The sequence below is a fragment of the Halichoerus grypus genome, chromosome X (assembly GCF_964656455.1).
Source record: "Halichoerus grypus chromosome X, mHalGry1.hap1.1, whole genome shotgun sequence".
Classification (NCBI taxonomy): domain Eukaryota; kingdom Metazoa; phylum Chordata; class Mammalia; order Carnivora; family Phocidae; genus Halichoerus; species Halichoerus grypus.
Genome location: NC_135727.1, coordinates 62,143,567 through 62,166,709, shown reverse-complemented (window position 1 = coordinate 62,166,709; position 23,143 = coordinate 62,143,567). Strand labels below are relative to the sequence as shown.

The 23,143-nt window shown below is 36.2% G+C and overlaps 1 protein-coding gene across 1 annotated transcript in view; it reads left to right on the top strand.

The window, feature by feature from the left end:
* The window catches only part of LOC118523887 (adapter SH3BGRL), an 84,545-nt gene extending 61,681 nt beyond the window's left edge, over positions 1 to 22,864 (top strand). The window contains exons 2-4 of the mRNA XM_078065093.1: positions 4,463 to 4,648; positions 9,379 to 9,459; positions 21,210 to 22,864. Coding sequence (XP_077921219.1) covers positions 4,463 to 4,648; positions 9,379 to 9,459; positions 21,210 to 21,242 — 300 coding nt within the window. The 3' untranslated portion in view covers positions 21,243 to 22,864. The remainder of the gene's footprint in view (positions 1 to 4,462; positions 4,649 to 9,378; positions 9,460 to 21,209) is intronic.
* The last annotated feature ends 279 nt before the right edge of the window (positions 22,865 to 23,143 follow it).

The window sequence follows — 23,143 nt, the reverse complement described above, 5'->3', positions numbered from 1 at the left end:
AAAGAACTTAACAAACTCAATACCCCCCAAAAAAAAAAAAAAAATCAGTTAAGAAATGGACCGAAGATATGAACAGACGTTTCTCCAAAGAAGAAATACAAATGGCTAACAGACAGACAAAAAAATGCTCATTATCACTTATCATCAGAGAAATACAAATCAAAATCACAATGAGATACCACTCATACTGGTCAGAATGACTAAAATTAACAACTCAGGAAACAACAGATGTTGGCAAGTATGTGGAGAAAGGAACCCTCTTATACTGTTGGTGGGAAGGCAAACTGGGTGCAGCCACTCTGGTAAACAGTATGGATGTTCCTTAAAAAGTTAAAAAATAGAACTACCCTATGACCCAGCAGTTGAACTACTAGGTATTTATCCAAAGGATACAAAAACAGTGATTTGAAGGGGCACATGCAGCCCAATGTTTATAGCAGCACTATCTGCAATAGCCAAAACATGGAAAATGCCCAGATGTCCATCAACTGATGAATGCATAAATAACTGATACACACACACACACACACACACACACACACACACACACAATGGAATATTACTCAGCCATCAGAAAGAATGAAATCTTGCCATTTGCAATGACATGGATGGAACTAAAGCATATTACGCTAAGTGAAATAAATCAGTCAGAGAGACAAATACCATATGATTTCACCCATATGTGGAATTTAAGAAACAAAAGAGATAAATATAGGGAAAAGCAAGGAAAAGATAATAAGATAAAGACAGAGGGAGGCAAAACATAAGAGACTCTTAAATATAGGGAACAAACTGAGGGTTGCTGGAGGGGAGGTTGGTGGGGCGATGGGGTAATTGGATAATGGGCATTAAGGAGGGTGCTTGATGTAATGGGCACTTGGTGTTATATGCAACTGATCAATCATTAAATTCTACGCCTCAAACTAATACTACACTATATGTGAACTAACTTGTATTCATTTTTTTTAAGATTTATTTATCTTACAGAGAGAGAGTGAGATAGAGAGTGCACAGTAGGGAAGAACAAAGGGAGAGGGAGAGTCTTAAGCAGACTTTGTGCTGAGTGCAGAGCCTGACGCAGGGCTTGATGTCATGACCCTGAGATCATGACCTGAGCTGAAACCAAGAGTCAGATCTTAACCAACTGCACCACTCAGGTGCCCCTAAACTAACTTGAATTTAAACAGAATCTTGAAAGAAAAAAAAAAAAAAGAATGATAGACCTAAATGAAAGATGGGAAACCATCAAAATCCTAAAGGAGAACACAAGCAGTATCTTCTTTGACATTGGCCATAGCAACTTCTTACTAGACATGTCACTGGAGGCAAGGGAAACAAAAGCAAAAATGAACTCTTGGGACTTCATCAAGATAAAAAGCTTCTACACAGTGAAGGAAACAATCAAAACTAAAAGGCAGCTTACCAAATGGGAGAAGATATTTGCAAGTGACATATCTGATAAAGGGTTAGTATCCAAAATCTATAAAGAACTTATCAAACTCAACACCCAAAAAATAATTAATCTATTTTTAAAATGGGCAGAAGACATGAAAAGTAATTTTTCCAATGAAAACATCCAGATGGCTAACAGACACATGAAATGATGCTCAACACCACTCATCATCAGGGAAATACAAATCAAAACTATGATGAGATATCACCTCGCTTCTGTCAGAATGGCTAAAGTAAATAATACAGGAAACAACAGCTGTTGGTGAGGATGCAGAGAAAGGGGAACCCTCTTTCACTGTTGGTGGAATGCAAACTGGTGCAGTTATTTTGTAAATATTATGGAGGTTCCTCAAAAAGTTAAAAATAGAAGTACCCTGTGATCCAGCAATTGCACTACTAGGTGTTTACCCAAAGGGTACAAAAATACAGATTTGAAGGGGTACATGCACCCTGATGTTTATGGCAGCATTATCAATATTAGCTGAAATATGGAAAAAGCCCTAGTGTCCATCAACTGATGAATGGGTAAGGAAGATGTGATATATATGTATATGTGTGTGTGTGTGTGTGTGTGTGTGTGTGTATATATATATATATATATATATATATATATATATATATGGAATCTTACTCAGCCATCAAAAGGAATGAGATCATGCCATTTGCAATGATGTGGATGGATCTAGATTGTACCATGTTAAGCAAAATAAGTCAGTCAGAGAAAGACAATTATGATTTCAATGATATGTGTGAAGGGGGAAAAAAAAGAGAGAGGGAAGCAAACCATAAGAGACTCTAAACGATAGAGAACAAACTGTTGATGGTTGATGAAGGGAGGTGGGTGGGGGATGGGCTAAATGGGTGATGGGTATTAAGGATGGCACTTGTTATAATAAGCACTGGGTGTTATATGTAAGTGTTGAATCACTAAATTCTACTCCTGAAAGCAACATTACACTATATGTTAACTAACTAGAATTAAATTAAAATTTGAAATAAAAGAAAATAAAAGGTATATAGATGGCCAAAAGACCCATGAGAAAATGCTCCACATTACTCATCATCAGAAAAATGCAATTTATTTTATTTTTTAAAAAAAATTTATTTATTTATTTGAGAGAGAGAGAGCGACAAAGAAAGAGAGAGAGAAGAGTGCATAAGTAGGGGGGAGGGGTAGAGGGAGAAGGAGAAGCAGACTCCCTGCTGAGCAGGGAGCCAGATGAGGGGCATGATCCCAGGACCCCAAGATCATGACCCAAGCTAAAGACAGAGTTTTAACTGACTGAGTCACCCAGAAACCCCGAGAAATGCAATTTAAAACCACATTGAGAAATCACCTCACACCTATCAGATTGTCTAAAATGAAAAACACAAGAAACGACTGTTGGTAAGGATGTGAAGAAAAGGAAACCTTCTTGTAATATTGGTGGAAATGCAAATTCGTGCACCCACTGCAGAAAACAGGATGGAGTTTCCTCAAAAATTTATAAATAGAACTACCTCATGATCCAGTAATTGCACTACTGAGTATTTACTCCAAAATACAAAAACACTAATTCAAAGGGATACATGCACCCCCCATGTTTATTGCAGCATTACATACAATAGCCAAATTATGGAAGCAGCCCAAGTGTGCACTGATAGATAAAAGGATAAATAAGATATGATATATATACAAAATTGAACATTATTCAGCTATAAAAAAGAACAGAATCCTTGCTATTTGCAAGGACGTGGATGAAGCTAGAAAGTATTATGTTAAGCAAAATATGTCAGAGAAAGACAAATACCATATGATTTCAATCATATGTGGAATTTAATAAACAAAACAATTGAGCAAATGAAAAAGGAAGAGAGACAAACTAAGAAACAGACTCTTGACTATAGAGAGAGAACTGATGGTTACCATATGGGAGGTGGGTGGGGGGATGGGTGAAATAGGTGATGGGGATTAAAGAGTGAACTTGTGATGAGCACTGGGTGCCATGAGGAACTGTTGAATCACTATATTTTACATCTAAAACTAATATAACACTGTATGTTAAATACACTGGGAGTAAAATAAGTTAAATAAAAAAAGGACTGGAAGAAATGATAGGTATGTTTCTTAAGAATTATTCTGCTATGAGGTAGATCTAAAAGCACTTAGAAGCTATAATAATTATGAAGTTTTTAAATTGAATCACAGACCTGTACCTCTGAAACAAATAATACATTATGTGTTAAAAAAAAAAAAAAAAAAAGAAGATAGCAGGAAGGGAAAAATGAAGGGGGGGAATTGGAGGGGGAGACGATTGGACTATGAGACTATGGACTCTGAGAGACTATGGACTCTGAGAAAAAAACTGAGGGTTCTAGAGGGGAGGGGGGTGGGGGATGGGTTAGCCTGGTGATGGGTATTAAAGAGGGCATGTACTGCATGGAGCACTGGGTGTTATACGCAAACAATGAATCATGGAACATGACATCAAAAACTAATGATGTAATGTATGGTGATTAACATAATAAAATAAAATTTAAAAAATGTAAAAATAAAAAAAAATGAAGGATACAATTTAAGGCAAAAAAATAAATAAAAACACCTTACAGACTTGAATCATTTGGAAAGATTTTCTACAAGGGCTGAAACTAAGAGAGGCATATAGATAATCAGAAAGCACAGCTTCCCACTACTCAGTTTTGATTTAACTGTCTTTTAGGTTATTGATATGCATTAGCTAGCCTTACTTCTATATCATTAGATATGGAGTTTTCAAGGAAAAAGAAAAAAGTAGTCAGGTTGATAAAAGGATCTGTAGACTGAGAGCTATTCAATCTACTTATGAGACATCATTAACAGCAAAATAATAAAGTGGAAAAACTACATATCTTCTGTGAAACCACAACTCTTGATCCCTGTCTGAATTCATTTCTGCTAGTTCACAAACACTGACTTTAGTTTCATTTGAAAAATAAAAACAACAAAATCTGTTTGTTCAACAACATAGTTTCTTTGTCCTTTGGGTTCTAGATCAAGAAGAAACAGCAAGACGTGCTTGGTTTTTTAGAAGCTAACAAAATAGGATTTGAAGAAAAAGACATTGCAGCCAATGAAGAGAATCGGAAGTGGATGAGAGAAAATGTACCTGAAAACAGTCGACCAGCCACAGGATACCCGCTGCCACCTCAGATTTTCAATGAAAGCCAGTATCGTGGGGTAAGAAACCAATTTAAACTCTTGTTTTATCAAATGGATCACCTCAAATCCATCCTATCCCTTTCACCCCACCCCCAAATTTGCATACAGCCATTTCTCCTATTCATCTCTTCATCCATCCTAGGCAGCTGAGATATTTCTACTAGAAAGCAAATGGATGAGTCATTCCCCCGCCAAATTTCCTGTAAATGCATAAATACAGACCTTGAACAGATAGCTACCTTTCCATTTCTTCTTTTTTTTATGATTTTATTTTTAAGTAATGTCTACACCCAGTCTGTGAATCGAATTCACAACCCCAAGATCAAGAGTTGCATGCTTTATCAACTAAGCCAGCCAGGCACCCTGCCTTTCCATTTCTTCATCTTAATTCTATCTAGAGCAATTGTGGTGTTTCTGCTATGTCCATGAAGAAGCTTCTGAGAGGTCAACTGCTTATTTGGATTAAAAATAGTTAAAAAGAGTAATATCTTATTTCCTACTTGAAACCAGTAATACATTTATTTTGGCATTATTAATGAATTTTTAGAAAATGTTAAGTTACCTAATTGAACTCATGTAAGCAACAAGGGAAACAAAAATGGGCTTTTGCTTTGTGACCGGTGCTTTCAAGTATGCCATCTTTAGTCTTTATTTAAACCATAGGGTAGTTTCCTTTAATCTTCTGTCACTGTATATTTAACATTTGCAGCCTATGGCCTTTCTAGATACCATGGCAAGTACAAGTATAAATAAAAGTTTTTTTCTCTTAAGGAGCTGGTTGGGAATGAGGTGTGGAAAGAATCACAGACACCTGAAACTATTGGAGTGTGATTATGAATCCATATCTACGTGCTGAGACAATACAGAAAGCATATGTGAGGGTTATACGAATTTCCAGTAAAGAACTGTTTGCACTGCTATGTCCTCAGAATTAGCATGACTGAGGAACAAATGTATTAGAGCCAGCAATCCAAATCTTCTAGTTCATAGGTTTATATGGAAGTAAGAGGACACGTTTTGGTGGAAATCTTTTTTTGTGTGCCAATTCTGAAAATTTAGGGGAGGGAGCATGGAAAAATTGAGAATTTTATTGGCACAAAATATTTTCTCTGTGAACTGAATTTTTCAATTCTGAGGAGGGTCCTGAAGATTTCATCTGTTGTTGCTAACAGGACCAATGTGTAATGACGTACTCTGCAGATAAGGAAAAGGCAATTAGGCTATTCATTTAGATGATGAAACCTCCATGCCTCTGTAATTGAAATTTCTGCAAATGCTGTATCCCAGGAGCTGGAAGAAGCCTCAGAGGCCATCCAGCCCAATATAAGCCAACATATATTGTCTTAACTTTCTTTTGAAGCAGAAATTTTAATTCATCTGGCTTTAAAAACAAACACATTTTAGGTTATAAGGGTAACATTTCAGAAACCCCATTGACCTGGTTTATTTCTCCTTCAGAAGACACACTGTAAGGGAATGGAAAAAGTTCTAGAAATCAGGTATCACTGAGAAATAGGGAGCTGGAAAGGAAGGGGCAGGAGGTGAGAATTAACTAAACAAATATTTGTTAATGGAAAAAGAATCCAATTTTTATTGAATACCTGCTGTGTACCAAGCACTAAGTTAGGAGTTTAATAACAATAAAAATTAAGATTTGTCCCTATACAGACTCTTAGGGAGAAGGGTATATAGTAAACATTCATAGAAAACATATGATATGTCAATTATTGTACTACATGTTTTATGTGTATTATATTAGTTCTCATACTAATCCCATGAGGTAAGTATTGTTATTCCTGTATTATGGATGAAGAAATTGAGGCCTAGAAAAAGGTTAACTGACTTGCTAAATCTGTTTTATTCTAAAGCTCTTACTTTTTCTGTTAAACCACCATATATTTCATTTTCCTATTTATACAAAGATCCCATCTTATTCTTTTCTTCCTACATTCTGTATTTTGGCAGGGGTTGGGGCTGACCTCAGTAAATTACATTTCCCAGTCTCTATTGCCTACTGGCTACCTATTAGGTTTGACCAATAATAGAACTGGTTGGAAGAGTGGAGGATAGAGGAGAGGAAAAGCCAAGGTATTCTCCTCCTTCCTGCTTCTGGAGGTGTCCATTGACAGTGGCTGTGTCTCTTTTGTGGTACCAAGTATCCCAGCTCCTGGGTTCTGTAATATCATCTTCTGCACTTTTTCCTTTAGCCCTATAGCTGTGGTAGCAGCTCCTTGCTATTGCTAATCTTTGGGTTGCCTTGCCATTTCCTGTTTGCCTTTCATCAGTTCCTTTGTAAATAAATTCTTCATATTAAATTCTCTTGTTTAAAATATCTCAAAGTTTCTCAATCTTGGCACAACTGACATATTGGGTTGGACAATTCTTTGTTGTTGGGGGCTGCCCTGTGCATTGTAGGATGTTTAGCAGCATCCCTGGCTTCTGTCTGTGAGCGCCAGTAGCACCCTCCCAATTGTGAAAAACCAAAAATATCTCCAGACTTTGCCAGATGTCCCAGGGGGTAGGGTGGGGAATTACATCCTGTTGAGAACCACTGAACTATGACTTACGTCCTTATTTCTAGACTGGAATGTGACCACTACATAGATGAGGCTCTGTTATAGTAGATACAACATTTATAAGGATAATCTTGGTTCCAAAAGAGCTTATGCTATATATATGAAGAACTAGAGCATTTTCATGAATTAATAATTAATATGATACCAATATATGGTAGAATACATTCTGGATTAATGTTATTGGAATCCCAGAGGTGTAAACAAAATATCTTTATTTTTTCCTCAAGTGAATTCCTATAGAAGAAGCAGACTATGTCACAACCTATTTTGTTTACTCTTTGTAAATATTTTAAATTTGCATTCCCTAGGATTGAGCCATGTATAGATATGAAGATTTTAATGTTTTGTTTACTCTTGTATTCTTAGCACCAAAAAAGATTGGTATGTAGTAGGTGCTCAATACATATTTGCTCATTAAGTTAATTAATCTGGCTTAATTAAGAAACTGATGATGTTCTTTTGTCTCAGAGTTACAAACCTGTTTGTATTTTCTAAGTCCAGGGCCAAAAAGTGATAATGTACTTTGATCCCAAAACACTTGAAATAGACTAGAGTTACATTTTATGATCAGTAGAGTAGCATTTTATGATCAGATTTCAATGTAGTTGAAACCTGCTTTCTTTCACATGAATTTAAAGAGTTATTTTTGTTACTTTGAACAAGAGGTAAGAAATACCTCTTCTGTGACTGTTGAACTCTTTCAACTAGCATTTTGAGATTACTTCCAAGTGGTTGAGTGTAGAAATGATGTATATTGTTTGTTTACTTTGAGTAGTTTATAGGTCTCATGTGTCTTGGTATGAAATTGTTATCAAGATCCGATTAGTTTCACTTTTGAGGAATAAGCTCATAGAAGGCTGTTCATAAATGCCCGCAATCTAGGGTTTATTCCTTTGCCAACATGTAGGGAACACACTAAGATGCTTTGAGTCAATCCTTGGGGAGATTCAAGTGGTGCCAAACAATTCTGACTGTGCTAAAAGAATCCCTAAATAAAAGAGAAACTGATGTTTCTTGGGGTGAGGTTCCAATTTAGGGTCATCAATGGCTTGAGAAATCCTCCAAGTACCAGAAATCATACATATACCTAAACTTTATATTTCTAGATCCTCCAAGTGCCAGGACTTAACCCTGTAATTGATAAAAATCTATTGGTGAGACGATCTCTAGAGAAACCAGCAAATTATGAGTGCTTTTCACCTCCAGTAAATCAGCCAAAATGCCAAACTTGTTTCTGTGTGTTTTAAATTAAACAAAGTATAGGCAATGGCTATGTTTTCTTTTCTTTTCTTTTCTTTTTTTAGATTTTATTTATTTATTTGACAGAGAGATAGAGAGCACAAGTAGGCAGAGCAGCAGGCAGAGGGAGAGGGAGAAGCAGGCTCCCCACCGAGCTGGGAGCCCGACGTGGGGCTCGAACCCAGGACCCTGGGATCATGACCTGAGCTGAAGGCAGATGCTTAACCAACTGAGCACCCAGGCGAATGGCTGTGTTTTCTAAGTACATTTGCTATTGATTATATGTCATAGTTAAATTTAGGCAATTCTATTTGTTACTTCTAAAGTATGCTTGGTGACTTAGAGGATGACAGTGGGAAGCCTAACCAAATTTAGTCATGTGAGGTTTTTCTTGGATCCCTGAATTGAAACATCTTAGTGGTTTGTTTGTTCTTCTGATCATATTTCATGAAAATCTCATTCCCTTCCTCCAAAAACAGTACAGATTTATTACTCTCATGGCCTAGCTAATATCTGGTGTGCTGTAGGTTCTGAGAATATCTCTACCTTAATCAATAATGAAAGAGAAATAATGGGAAACAGGAACAACAATCTCCTACCAAAAATAACCAACCTCTTACTGGCAAATAGTTGGTTGCTTTGGGCTGTGGAGAAAGCTACTTGGCCTCAGACAGATTTAAATGCTATGTGATATGGAATAAGTCATTTTGCAGTTTCTGCCTCACAGAACAGCATATATTCTAACCCGCATTAAATGGGATCTAATATGTCTTGCCTCTTTACTACTCTTTCCAAGTTTCTAGCATTTTGGAAGTTAGATAGCCTGTATGACCCCGAAAAAGTTGACCAATGAGTTCATTTTGAATAAATTTACTCTTTTATTTCCTTTGCTGTTTGCATATTGCTAATTCTTATTGCCTTCTTTTCATTAAGGACTATGACGCCTTCTTTGAAGCCAGAGAGAATAATGCAGTTTATGCCTTTTTAGGCTTGACAGCCCCACCTGGTTCAAAGGTATGATTCCTTTTTTTTTTTCCTGCATTATAAGCCATTTTATTGCGCTGGGTTTTTTTAGTCAGTGAGATTTCTACATTTATTAAGTATTCAGGTTAAGCTAGAGGCAGTGTAATATAGCTGAAAGGAAATCCTCCTTCTCTGCATGCACTTAATCCCAGGTAGGGCAGACAGATGTGCATAATCAAATACATAAAGTATGTGAGTAGGAGGTAGGTGGAGTGACTTTCCCATCAAGTTACCCAAAGCAGCAAATTTCTCATTGACCCATTCATAAATAAGTGGTTACCAATTTTAAAGACTCCATTATTTCAGCTGTCATGCATGGTTTTACAGCAACAGAACTCATCTTAGTTCATAGTAATCTTCTTGGCAGCATCTATTGTCCTTGTGTGAAAGCAAATGCTTTAACTAAAAGCATTTGAGTTTCAAAATTGGTCACTAAATTGCTGGCTAAATTTGGGGCTTTCTCCCTGCCAACAACAAATTAATTTTTCAAGTGGAAGTGTTTCCAGGGGAGACCATATAAAGAAAAGAATCAAAAATTAAATTGCCTATTTAATAAAATATCTCAAAGCTGTGGGCATTAAATGTATCTTTGCCTTTTACCATAGATCTTTTCTACACAGGCTGGCTTATCAGAATGTATGTCCCTGTTCTATCATTTTATCTTTTGCTCTTAGCAACTAATTTTATGTTAAAAAGATTCTTTGAACTCCAGCTCCTTCTCCAATTTTGAGAGTCTGTTATTGCTCATGTTTTCAGCAGAGAACATTTACTAGCATTGTTTTCTGAGTCACTGTGTAATTCTGCTTCCTTGCTGGAATTTCTTTTCCCATGGATAAAATGTCTTATTTTAGGCTTTGTCTAATTTGAGTTATAAGATATGTTAGGTAAAACATTTTTGTTTTATCAAGTTAGGAAAACCCAAGTTAAGTCATTGATTTCAGTGCATATAAGAGGAAGTATGAAAGGAAGGATAATCTATTTTCTGTGACTGATTACTCCCTCTCCTTCAGTTAAAATTAGGAGTTATTCATTCACTTATTCATTCAGCAAGTATTGATTGTCAAGCACTAACTTGACATTAATGGTGGGACAAATACGGAGAATGAAGCATAGTCACTACCTTCAAAGTGTTTTTAACCTAGTGAAGGAAAAGTATACAATAATTCTACCTCAAATATGTCTACAGATAATTATAATCCAACACATATTATGGTAAATTCTGTATGTCCCGAATAAAGTGTTGTAGGTGTCCAAAGGAAATAATAATAAATTATTATAAGGAATTTGGGAAAAGTTTCACAGAGGAAATGACATTTGAGCTGTTAGGGATTCAAAAATACTGAAATGACACTAAGATGTCTTTCACAGAGGCAGCAACAGAAACCACTGCATTGGGATGTAGCTTCACATGATGGTATGTTCAGGGAGCAGAATGTAGTGCAGCATGTCTCCAGAATAGGGTATATTAAATAGAGGATGTGAGATTGGCTAGGTAAGTTTGGACTAAATTATGAATGCTGTATTAGGTACTTTCAGCTTTATCCTCTAGGTATCCAAAAGCCACGATAGGAAATGGGGGAATACAATTATAAGATTATCTCTGCATTTTTAAGATGTGGTTTGATCTATGTCTTAAGAAAATTGGCAGTAGTATGGATTGTAAAACATTGGAGAAATGAGATATTAGAGATAAGCCAACCTGTTAGAGGGTACCTTAAGAGTCCAGAAAAGTAATGGAGAGGGCCTAAAGTGGGACAGCAACCATGGAAAGGAAAAGATGAATTTAGGAGATCTAGAAAACTCATGTATGATAAGACATAGCAACTTATGAGATGTTTGTGGACGTAAAGAAGCTATCTCTAGGGCTTCTAACCTGAGTGACTGTGAAATAAAACAAATGCCATGGAGGAAAAAAAAGTGAGTGATTGAAGGGAGGAGTTAGTCTTGAAAAGAAGAAGACATGCAGGTTTTTCTGAGACTGGAGAGAATGAGGAGAGAAGGATAAAAACAGAAATTTTAATATGTGGGGAGGTTAGAGAAGGTCACATTTGAAAATGCCATATCTTTAGTGTAAGGTCATATGCTAGGAGTGATGGGAAATTTAAGATATTAGAACTTTAAGGAAATTGAATGGATTCAGTTGTTGAAAATATGCTAAACAGTAGGTTAAGAATGAGAATGGAAGTATGGGCAAAATAGAAGGTCCAGCTAAAGTTAGAGTTGATGAGTTCATAGTGGAGCCAGTCAGCTTGGTTATAGTGTTTTGTTTTTTTTTTCCCCATCCTTGTTTAAGCCTAGGAGTAGGAATAAAGTAAAAGAACAATAGATGTTATCAAAGAGAGAGTGGATAGACTGGGATAATAAGAGATTTGGAATTGACAGTGGAGTTGAAGGGTAGATTGGTGATAGGGAGATTTCGTTTTGTTTTGTCTCATTTATTTTACTTAAGTATAGTTGACACGCAATGTTACATTAGTTTCAGGTATACAATATAGTGATTCAACTTCTCTATAAGTTATGTTAAGCTCACAAGTGTAGCTATCATCTGTCACCATGCAACACTATTACAATATCACTGACTATATTCCCTATGCTGTGCCTTTTATTTGGTGATAAGGAGATTTTGAATGTTAGTACTTAATAGGTTTTTGCCAAGATGAAAAGTGATAAATTTGATAACAGAATGATTTTTCTATTCTTCAGCTAAGCTTTCAGAGTTTTTTTTTTCCCCTTTAATTTAACAGGACAATAAGCTTTCCAGGAAGAACTGGTGAATACAAAATAAGAAATGCAACTAGTTAACCCACATTGGAAAAATGCACTGAAAATAAGGACATGTGATAAAATGAGATTCAATTTTCATCTGTGAAATTAGCAAAGATAAAACAAGATGATAACACTCAATGCTAAGAAGGATGCATCGAAATAGATGCTCTCACATAGTACTGGTGGTAGTATGAGTTAGTGTTCCCTTTTGAAAACCGAAATGGCAAATAGGTATCAAGGACCTTCACCCAGTAATTTTACATTGGGTATTGTAGTCTAATGAAACAATTCTATGCATGGAAAAAGCTTTATGGATAAAAACATATATCAAAATATTATTTGCAATCCTAAAACTTTAGAAGCAAGTTAAATGTCTAACAGTATGGTCAACCAAAATAATTCAATACTGAATGAACTTTATGGATAAAAGTATGTTTCAGTGTGTTATATAATCTTGAAACTTTGAAAACAAGTTAAACGTCCATAGGGTCAAAAAAAATGGTTTATTCACTGAATGAACTAGTGCTTTCATTAAAAAATGAGTTTGTAAGGGTGCCTGGGTTGCTCATTCAGTTAAGCATCTGCCTCCAGCTCAGGTCATGATCCCAGGGTCCTGGGATTGAGCCCCACATCAGGCTCCTTGCTCAGTGGAGAGCCTGCTTCCCCCTCTTCCCTCTGCCTGCAGCTCTCCCTGCTTGTGCGCGCTCTCTCTGTCAAATAAATAAATACATTTTTTAAAGAAATTTTCAAAAAATAAAAAATGAGTTGGTATAAAGATACATTATAATGAGGTACATAGTTGTTTTTACTGTATAATTAATATTCTAATTATGTTAGGAGACTGAGCTTAACCATAGCTAAACGTGAATATTTTTCTCCTTTCTTCACTTTCCAAATAATTAGCATACATTCTCTTTACATTTAAAAATTATTCGAAACCAGTACAGTGGAGAACTTGATATTTAAAAGTACCTTATGACAAATATTTCCATAAAACAAGGAATCCTCCTGTGGAAGACAATTTTTATATTATTTTGTATATTGGATGAATTGAAAATAGGGCATATTTTTATTTACTAATTACTCTCTCTTATTAATACAAAAGATCATTCCTTAGCACTAGCATTTCTTTATAGTGGAGTTGACAATTTTCAGATATGAAAGAAAATAATGTATTTATACTAAAAAGTAAAAATCTGGTGATGTTCATGTTGAGAGAAAAATCATTAATCCGTATTCACTAGTATGTTGAGGGAGTAGAGAATGCTGGTTAGAGAAATGTCCTCATTTGTTTTGGTTGAACCACCCTGCTTTAGGGAGGAGCAATGGAATCTGCCTCTGCTGTGAGATTTGAAGCATTCTTATTTCCACTAAGCCCATCCTATTTTACTACATCTCCAACAGAAATTTTATATTAATATCACTTAGCTGTGGTGTCGGTCCTAGGTATTAGGCAAAAAGTGGAGAGGAGAAAAGCAGGAAAGGAGAATGAATGCCTGCAATGAGCCAAGCACTGAGCTAGACACTTCACATACATCTCATTTTATCCTTATACCATCTTTATGAGCTAGGTGTCCTCAATGGCATTTTACAGAGGAGGAAACTGATGCTCAGATATTTTAAGTAATTTTTCCAAGGTTACATAATAATTGAGTAGCAGAGCTGGAATTTGAACCCAGGATTATCTGACTCAAAATCAGTGTATTTATAGAATGATGTTTATATTAGGAATAGAGGGGGAGGATACCTCATATGCCTGTTTCCAAATCTCTCTGGTTGGTTAGATAATCCATGAACTATAAATATTGGCTACTTACATCTGTGTAGTGACAAATATTTTAGCACAATTTACATATTTGATGGATAAAATGTAATTAGAAAAGTAAATAATTTACTTTAAATATGATGTATTATAAAGATAAATCATAAAGAATTTTGAATTGCCTTTTTGTTTTGGATGTCTGTGCTAATAATTTCTTCCATTAAAAGGGATAACTGAGAACTAAAGGTTTATGACTAATTACAGCAAAGGTTGATAGGATGTGACTTTAGGGAATTAGGCTGTCTCCAAAATACTAGTTACTCAGAGGCATTAGATGTGCATAAGAAAAAGGACTTCACATTAGGGCATATTCACATTTTTATATAACTACTTCCCCAACTATATGTGCTAGACCTTTGAGGAGTCTTAGTGTAAAATTCATTCTCTGTGTGAGGAAATTCTTGGAATCTTGTTTCATAAAATGAAAGAAAATGTCTAATGTGGGTCTAAGATATATTCATTTTGACAGCCAAACACTAAGTTTCAAGTTTTAAAAGAGCTTAGGGTTTTTTTTTTTTTTTCTTTTCTGAAGGTTTTTAGAAGGTAAGTCAATAGTATTTTACATCTGTTTTGTTAAAAATGTATTAAAAATGAATTTCAGTGACCTTCTTTCTTTCATTTCTACCTTTTTTGTCTTGTAAAAATCTAACATCATTTTTTTTTTTTTTTTTGCTTTTCCCCCTTTTTTTGGGCATAGTATCAGAGGCTCATTTTGGAGTATTCAACTGTTCACACATGTCCTGAGACTATCAAGTATTCAACTTATGACACATGTTTAGAATGATATTGTCTAATATACATGAATTCTACAATCTAACGCTGAAATTTCTTTCACCAAACTCACTTTTACCACCCATCTTTAGTTCCGCAAACTTTCCTTGAAGTGTATTTTATGTCAAGTACTATGTTTGGTAGGTGCCAGAGAACATCAATAGGTCAGAGTTCCTATGCTAGAGATACTCATTGCCCAGAGGAGAAGAAAAACACCTTGATCTCTTTTCCTGCCTAACGTTGTAAAATTTAAAAGCAATGATATTTTAACAAATAGTACATTTTCCAAGTAATTTCAAATTTAATTAAACAAAACAATTAACTTTAGGTGACAATATTTTTGAACACTCAATTTTGGTGAAAAATCACACAGAAAGGAAATCATTTACTTTTAAATAAAATATGAAATATACTTGTAAATCTCTTGCTTTTATGGAATTCTTTCAAACAATTAGTAATGATTAAGCAGCCTTTTATTATATCTGCTTCTAAACATAAGTTTCTACTTTATAGTTTTTTCTTTTTTTAAGATTTTATTTATTTATTTGAGAGAGAGTGAGAGCTAGAGAGAGAGAGAGGGGGCATAAACACAGAGGGAGAGTGAGAGAGAGAAGTAGACTCCCCACTGAGCAGGGAACCCGATGCGGGGCTCAATCACAGGACCCTGGGACCATAACCCAAACCTAAGGCAGACCTTAACTGACTGAGCCACCCAGGTACACTTTATAGTTTTTCTATTAAGAATTTTTAAACAGTCTTCTCTGGGAGCCATTTTGTTTGTTTGTTTTTGAATATTCCTTTTTTTTTTTTTTTAATCAGTCAAAGTTTATTGTGCATACACCAAAAAGACAGTTTGCAAACTGGGAGCACTCAAACTGAAGCATAGAATGAGGCTCAGGAGTCTATAGTTATAAAGCAGCCTTATATAGTGAGAAAGCACTGATGGTTTATTTTTCACAGGGATTGGTTATAATATCAGAATTTTCTTTTTTTTTCTTTAAGTCATTTTTTATTTTATTACAAATTTTTTTATTTTTTTATTATTATGTTATATCACCATACATTACATCATTAGTTTTTGATGCAGTGTTCCATGATTCATTATTCACGTACAACACACAGTGCTCCATGCAGAACGTGCCCTCTTTAATACCCATCACCAGGCTAACCCATCCTCCCACCCCCCTCCCCTCTAGAACCCTCAGTTTGTTTTTCAGAGTCCATCGTCTCTCCTGGTTCATCTCCCCCTCATATTCCCCCCCTTCATTCTTCCCTTCCTGCTATCTTCTTCTTCTTCTTTTTTTTTTTAACATATAATGTATCATTTGTTTCAGAGGTACAGATCTGTGATTCAACAGTCTTGCACAATTCACAGCACTCACCATAGCACATACGCTCCTGAATGTCTATCACCCAGCCGCCCCATCCCACCCATCCCCCACCACTCCAGCAACCCTCAGTTTGTTTCCTGAGATTAAGAATTCCTCATATCAGTGAGGTCATATGATACATGTCTTTCTCTGATTGACTTATTTCGCTCAGCATAACACTCTCCAGTTCCACCCACGTCATTGCAAATGGCAAGATTTCATACCTTTGAATGGCTGCATATATTGCATTGTATATATATATACCACATCTTCTTTATCCATTCATCTGTCAATGGACATCTGGGCTCTTTCCATAGTTTGGCTATTGTGGACATTGCTGCTATAAACATCAGGGTGCACATACCCCTTCGGATCCCTACATTTGTATCTTTGGGGTAAATACCAAGTAGTGCAATTGCTAGATCGTATGGTAGCTCTATTTTCAACTTTTTGAAGAATCTCCATACTGTTTTCCAGAGTGGCTGCACCAGCTTGCATTACCACCAACAGTGTAGGAGGGTTCCCCTTTTTCCGCATCCCTGCCAACATCTGTCGTTTCCTGACTTGTTAATTTTAGCCATTCTGACTGGTGTGAGGTGATATCTCATTGAGGTTTTGATTTGGAATTCCCTGATGCCAAGCGATGTTGAGCACTTTTTCATGTGTCTCTTGGCCATTTGGATGTCTTCTTTGGAAAAATGTCTGTTCATGTCTTCTGCCCATTTCTTGATTGGATCATTTGTTCTTTGGGTGTTGAGTTTGATAAGTTCTTTATAGATTTTGGATACTAGCCCTTTATCTGATATGTCATTTGCAAATATCTTCTCCAATTCTGTCTGTTGTCTTTTGGTTTTGTTAACTGTTTCCTTTTCTGTGCAAAAGATTTTATCTTGATGAGGTTCCAATAGTTCATTTTTGCCCTTGCCTTTGGCGATGTTTCTAGGAAGAAGTTGCTGTGGCTGAGGTCGAAGAGGTTGCTGCCTGTGTTCTCCTTTAGGATTTTAATGGACTCCTGTCTCACATTTAGGTCTTTCAACCATTTTGAGTCTATTTTTGTGTGTGGTGTAAGGAAATGGTCCAGTTTCATTCTTCTGCATGTGGCTGTCCAATTTTCCCAACACCATTTGTTAAAGAGACTGTCTTTTTTCCATTGGACATTCTTTCCTGCTTTGTCGAAGATTAGTTGACCATAGAGTTGAGGGTCCATTTCTGGGCTCTCTATTCTGTTCCATTGATCTATGTGTCTGATTTTGTGCCAGTACCATACTGTCTTGATGATTACAGCTTTGTAATAGAGCTTGAAGTCCGGAATTGTGATGCCACCAGCTTTGCTTTTCTTTTTCAACATTCTTCTGGCTATTCGAGGTCTTTTCTGGTTCCATACAAATTTTAGGATTATTTGTTCCATTTCTTTGAAAAAAGTGGATGGTATTTTGATGGGGATTGCATTGAATGTGTAGATTGCTCTAGGTAGCATTGACATCTTCACAATATTTGTTCTTCCAATCCATGAGCATGGAACATTTTTCCATTTCTTGGTGTCTTCCTCAATTTCTTTCATGAGTATTTTATAGTTTTCTGAGTACAGATCCTTTGCCTCTTTGGTTAGATTTATTCCTAGGTATCTTATGGTTTTGGGTGCAATTGTAAATCGGATCAACTCCTTAAATGCTCTTTCTTCTGTCTTGTTGTTGGTGTATAGGAATGCCACTGATTTCTGTGCATTGATTTTATATCCTGCCACTTTACTGAATTGCTGTATGAGTTCTAGCAGTTTTGGGGTGGAGTCTTTTGGGTTTTCCACATAAAGTATCATATCATCTGCAAAGAGTGAGAGTTTGACTTCTTCTTTGCCGATTTGGATGCCTTTGATTTCTTTTTGTTGTCTGATAGCTGTGGCTAGGACTTCTAATACTGTTTTGAATAGCAGTGGTGATAGTGGACATCCCTGCCGTGTTCCTGACCTTAGGGGGAAAGCTCTCAGTTTTTCCCCATTGAGAATGATATTCGCTCTGGGTTTTTCATAGATGGCTTTTATGATATTGACGTATGTACCCTCTATCCCTATACTCTGAAGAGTTTTGATCAAGAAAGGATGCTGTAGTTTGTCAAATGCTTTTTCTGCATCTATTGAGAGGATGATATGGTTCTTGCTCTTTCTTTCATTAATGTATTGTATCACATTGATTGATTTGTGGATGTTGAACCAACCTTGCAGCCCAGGGATAAATCCCACTTGGTCATGGTGAATAATCCTTTTAATGTACTGTTGGATCCTATTGGCTAGTATTTTGGTGAGAACTTTTGCATCCATGTTCATCAAGGATATTGGTCTGTAATTCTCCTTTGGGATGGGGTCTTTGTCTGGTTTGGGGATCAAGGTAATGGTGGCCTCATAAAACGAGTTTGGAAGTTTTCCCTCCATTTCTATTTTTTGGAACAGTTTCAGAAGAATAGGTATTAATTCTTTAAATATTTGGTAGAATTCCCCTGGGAAGCCATCTGGCCCTGGGCTTTTTTTGTTGGGAGATTTTTGATTACTACTTCAATTTCCTCAGTGGTTATAAGTCTGTCCAGGTTTTCTATTTCTTCCTGGTTCAGTTTTGGTAGCTGATACATCTCTAGAAATGCATCCATTTCTTCCAGATTATCTAATTTGCTAGCATGTATTTGCTCATAATATGTTCTTTTAATTCTTTGTATTTCTTTGGTGTTGGTTGTGATCTCTCCTCTTTCATTCATGATTTTGTTTATTTGAGTCATTTCTCTTTTCTTTTTGATAAGTCTGGCTAGGGGTTTATCAATCTTGTTAATTCTTTCAAAGAACCAGCTCCTAGTTTCATTGATCTGTTCTACTGTTCTTTTGGTTTCTATTTCATTGGTTTCTGCTCTGATCTTTATTATTTCTCTTTTCCTGCTGGGTTTAGGCTTTATTTGCTGTTCTTTCTCCAGCTCCTTTAGGTGTAGGGTTAGGTTGTGTATTTGAGACCTTTCTTGTTTCTTGAGAAAGGCTTGTATTGCTATATACTTTCCTCTTAGGACTGCCTTTGCTGTATCCCAAAGATTTTGAACAGTTTTGTTTTCATTTTCATTTGTTTCCATGAAATTTTTTAATTCTTCTTTAATTTCCTGGTTGACCCATTCATTCTTTAGTAGGATGCTCTTTAGCTTCCATGTATTTGAGTTCTTTCTGACTTTCCTCCTGTGATTGAGTTCTAGTTTCAAAGCATTGTGGTCCAAAAATATGCAGGGAATGATCCCAATCTTTTGGTACTGGTTGAGACCTGATTTGTGACCTAGGATGTGATCTATTCTAGAGAATGTTCCATGGGCACTAGAGAAGAATGTGTATTCTGTTGCTTTGGGATGGAATGTTCTGAATAGATCTGTGAAGTCCATTTGGTCCAGTGTGTCATTTAAAGTCTTTATATCCATTTGGTGTATGTGCTTGGCTGAGGAGCCAATGGGGCGAAGCTACCATCTGTGGGATTATGACTGAACGCCTCTAAGTCAGAATCCCGCCCAGGCGGAACGATACGGCAGCGCCGCGGAGCCTCGGTTGGCCTCGGATAGCCGGTCCCCCGCCGTCCCCGCCGGCGGGCCGCCGCGTGCGCCCCGCGTGGCGTGGCGTGCCCCGCCGTGCGTCGGGACCGGGGTCCGGTGTGGAGAGCCCCTCGTCCCAGGAAATGGGGCGCGGCCGGAAAGGGGGCCGCCCCCTCGCCCGTCACGCAACGCACGTTCGTGGGGAACCTGGTGCTAAACCATTCGTAGACGACCTGCTTCTGGTTCGGGGTTTCGTACGTAGCAGAGCAGCTCCCTCGCTGCGATCTATTGAAAGTCAGCCCTCGACACAAGGGTTTGTGAAAAAAAAAATAATAATAAAAAAAATAAAAAAAAAAATAAAGTCTTTATTTCCTTGTTGATCTTTTGCTTAGATGATCTGTCCATTTCAGTGAGGGGCGGTGTTAAAGTCCCCCATTATTATTGTATTGTTGTCGATGTGTTTCTTTGCTTTTGTTATTAATTGCCTTATATAATTGGCTGCTCCCATGTTAGGGGCATAGATATTTACAATTGTTAGATCTTCTTGTTGGATAGACCCTTTAAGTAGATATAGTGTCCTTCCTCATCTCTTATTACAGTCTTTGGTTTAAAATCTAATTTGTCTGATATAAGGATTGCCACCCCAGGTTTCTTTTGGTGTCCATTAGCATGGTAAATGGTTTTCCACCCCTTCACTTTAAATCTGGGGGTGTCTTTGGGTCTAAAATGAGTCTCTTACAGACAGCATATCGATGGGTCTTGTTTTTTTATCCAATCTGATAGCCTGTGTCTTTTGATTGGGGCATTTAACCCATTTACATTCAGGGTAGCTATTGAAAGATATGAATTTAGTGTCATTGTATTGCCTGTAAGGTGACTGTTACTGTATATTGTCTGTGTTCCTTTCTGATCTAGGTTGCTTTTGGCTCGCTCTTTGCTTAGAGGACCCCTTTCAATATTTCTTGTAGGGCTTGTTTCATGTTTGCAAATTCCTTTAGTTTTTGTTTGTCCTGGAAGCTTTTTATCTCTCCTTCTATTTTCAATGACAGCCTAGCTGGATATAGTATTCTTGGCTGCATATTTTTCTCATTTAGTGCTCTGAATATATCATGCCAGTCCTTTTTGGCCTGCCAGGTCTTTGAATATTCTTTTTTTAAAGATTTATTTATGTTAAAGAGAGACAGAGAACACATGAGTGGTGGGAGGGGCAGAGGAAAAGGGAGAGAGAGGGAGAGAAGCTGTCTCCCCCCTGAGCGCAGAGCCAGCCACAGGATTTACTAGATCCCAGGACCCTGAGACTATGACCTGAGTGGAAGTCAAGAGTCGGATGCTCAACAGACTGAGCCACCCAGGCACCCTTGCTTTTGAATATTCTTAATAATTTGAACTAATATAATTTATCCAAAATGTACATAGATGTCCACTTCATGATATATAAATATATCTGTTTTGTTTGTTTTTCATTTCAGGAAGCAGAAGCTCAGGCAAAGCAGCAAGCATGAACCTTAAGCATTCTGCCTTAAGCATCCCGAAAAAGGAGTCTCTATTGTTTTTAAAATTATCTTGGTTTCAAGAGAAATCAGCTTAATGTTGAAATAATAGACTAGTTGGTTTTTCACATGCAAACAATCAAAATGAATACATAATTAAAGTATGAATATTACAATGAGGAGAATGGGAGGTGCACATAAAATTTTTAGATGTCATGGAATAGTATTTTTATCTTCCAAGGCATTTTATGTACTTCAGTGATTTTAGAAAGCAAAGATCTGTCCCTTTTTTGGTATTATTATCACAACTTAAGTATATCTGTAGCTTTATGTTGAAGAATTTAAAACACAGAGTGAAAGAAAGAATCTGTCTCTTGTTCCTAAATTGCCTCATTAATTTTAATTAACAAAAATATGTACCCTTTTGATGTGATGTTATTGTGATTAAAAAGTAGCTGCAGGTAAAGATTATGATATGTTAGACACTGTAATTTCTTATGGTAATTATAACATTCCCATTATTTTGTAATTGAAACTTCTATGTAGTAAACCACAGGTTTTCTAGGCTTCTAAATGTAGCCTTTCATTATACATTTCAGTGATCAGAACAGATGACCTCCTACAAAAAGTAGATGCATTCAGTTGACAACTTCCTTGCTTAACTACACAGCTATGATGCAATCATGTTTCTAAGTTGCTTGCCCCAGTGAAACATGCATATATATGTTATGAATGTAGGCTAGCATGTAAGTTTAAAATGGCATCCTTTTGCAAAGAGCTCAGACTTTTAACTAACTGCTATAAGATAGGTCAGCACTCAGTGCCCAAGACTGGTTTTTGTAGGGTCTTTGCTAAAAAAATCTTAGCAGTTCCCCCTTTTAATACAACTTGTGATCATGAATGTCACTACCTCTTAGATATTTGATATGTTCGTTTCAGTTTAATCATATATTGTGTGACTTCATTAATCTAAGCAGAGAGAATCTTTTCTATGCTTCTATTCGAGTGAATAGCACAAGTATCAGATAAAAGGGTCCATTTTTAAAATTTTAATTATGAAAACTTCTAAGAAAACAAGAAACATTATGGCCTAAATTCCTTACCCAGAAGATATACATATTGTACTTTAATGCCACACTAAAACTTAAAAAAAGTTTTAATTAAAATTACTTTATCATATCATTTGATATATGCAAGTCTGTGCTCTTTGCCAAAATCAACATATAATGAACACGGCTTTGTTTACTGAGAGTCAAACTTGATGCAATGCTTTAAAATAAATTCAGTCCTTTTAGAAACATAATTTATGTGTTCCTAGAGTATCTAAATGGTATAATAGTAATTTTAGATGAATAATACATGTTTTAGAAGGTGTGAAAGGAGAAAAGAAAAAATAACAGAAAGAAAATAATTTGAATGCAATTTCTAAATTTCCTTTTTAGGATTCTAAATTTTGTTACACACACTAGAATAGCACAAAGACCTATTCTGTTGTTTTGTCTACAAAAATAGGCCATGGGGCACTCTACAGAAAACAGGATGCCTTGTAATAGATTCTGGAAAATGCGAAAAAAAAAAAATTGTCAATATCTTTTCCTGAGCTTTATTAAATGCTGATGATGCTACTTGCAAAATTCTATGTGGACTTTTTTTATACTTACTCATCCAAAAATTATATTTCAGTTCATTTAAATTGTGAGAAAAGTAATAGTACTAAATTGCAATGTTCTTAAATGATAATAACAAATAATAAGTGGCAAATCACTATTGCTGTTGTTGGCTCACTATCCTAACATTAATCATGGTGAATTATTTTGATATTATAAATGGGAGTGTGAGACATAATACTACCAACATGAAAAGTGAATCATTCTTCCAGCAGTTCATAGTCTTATAAATACCTCCCTTATAAT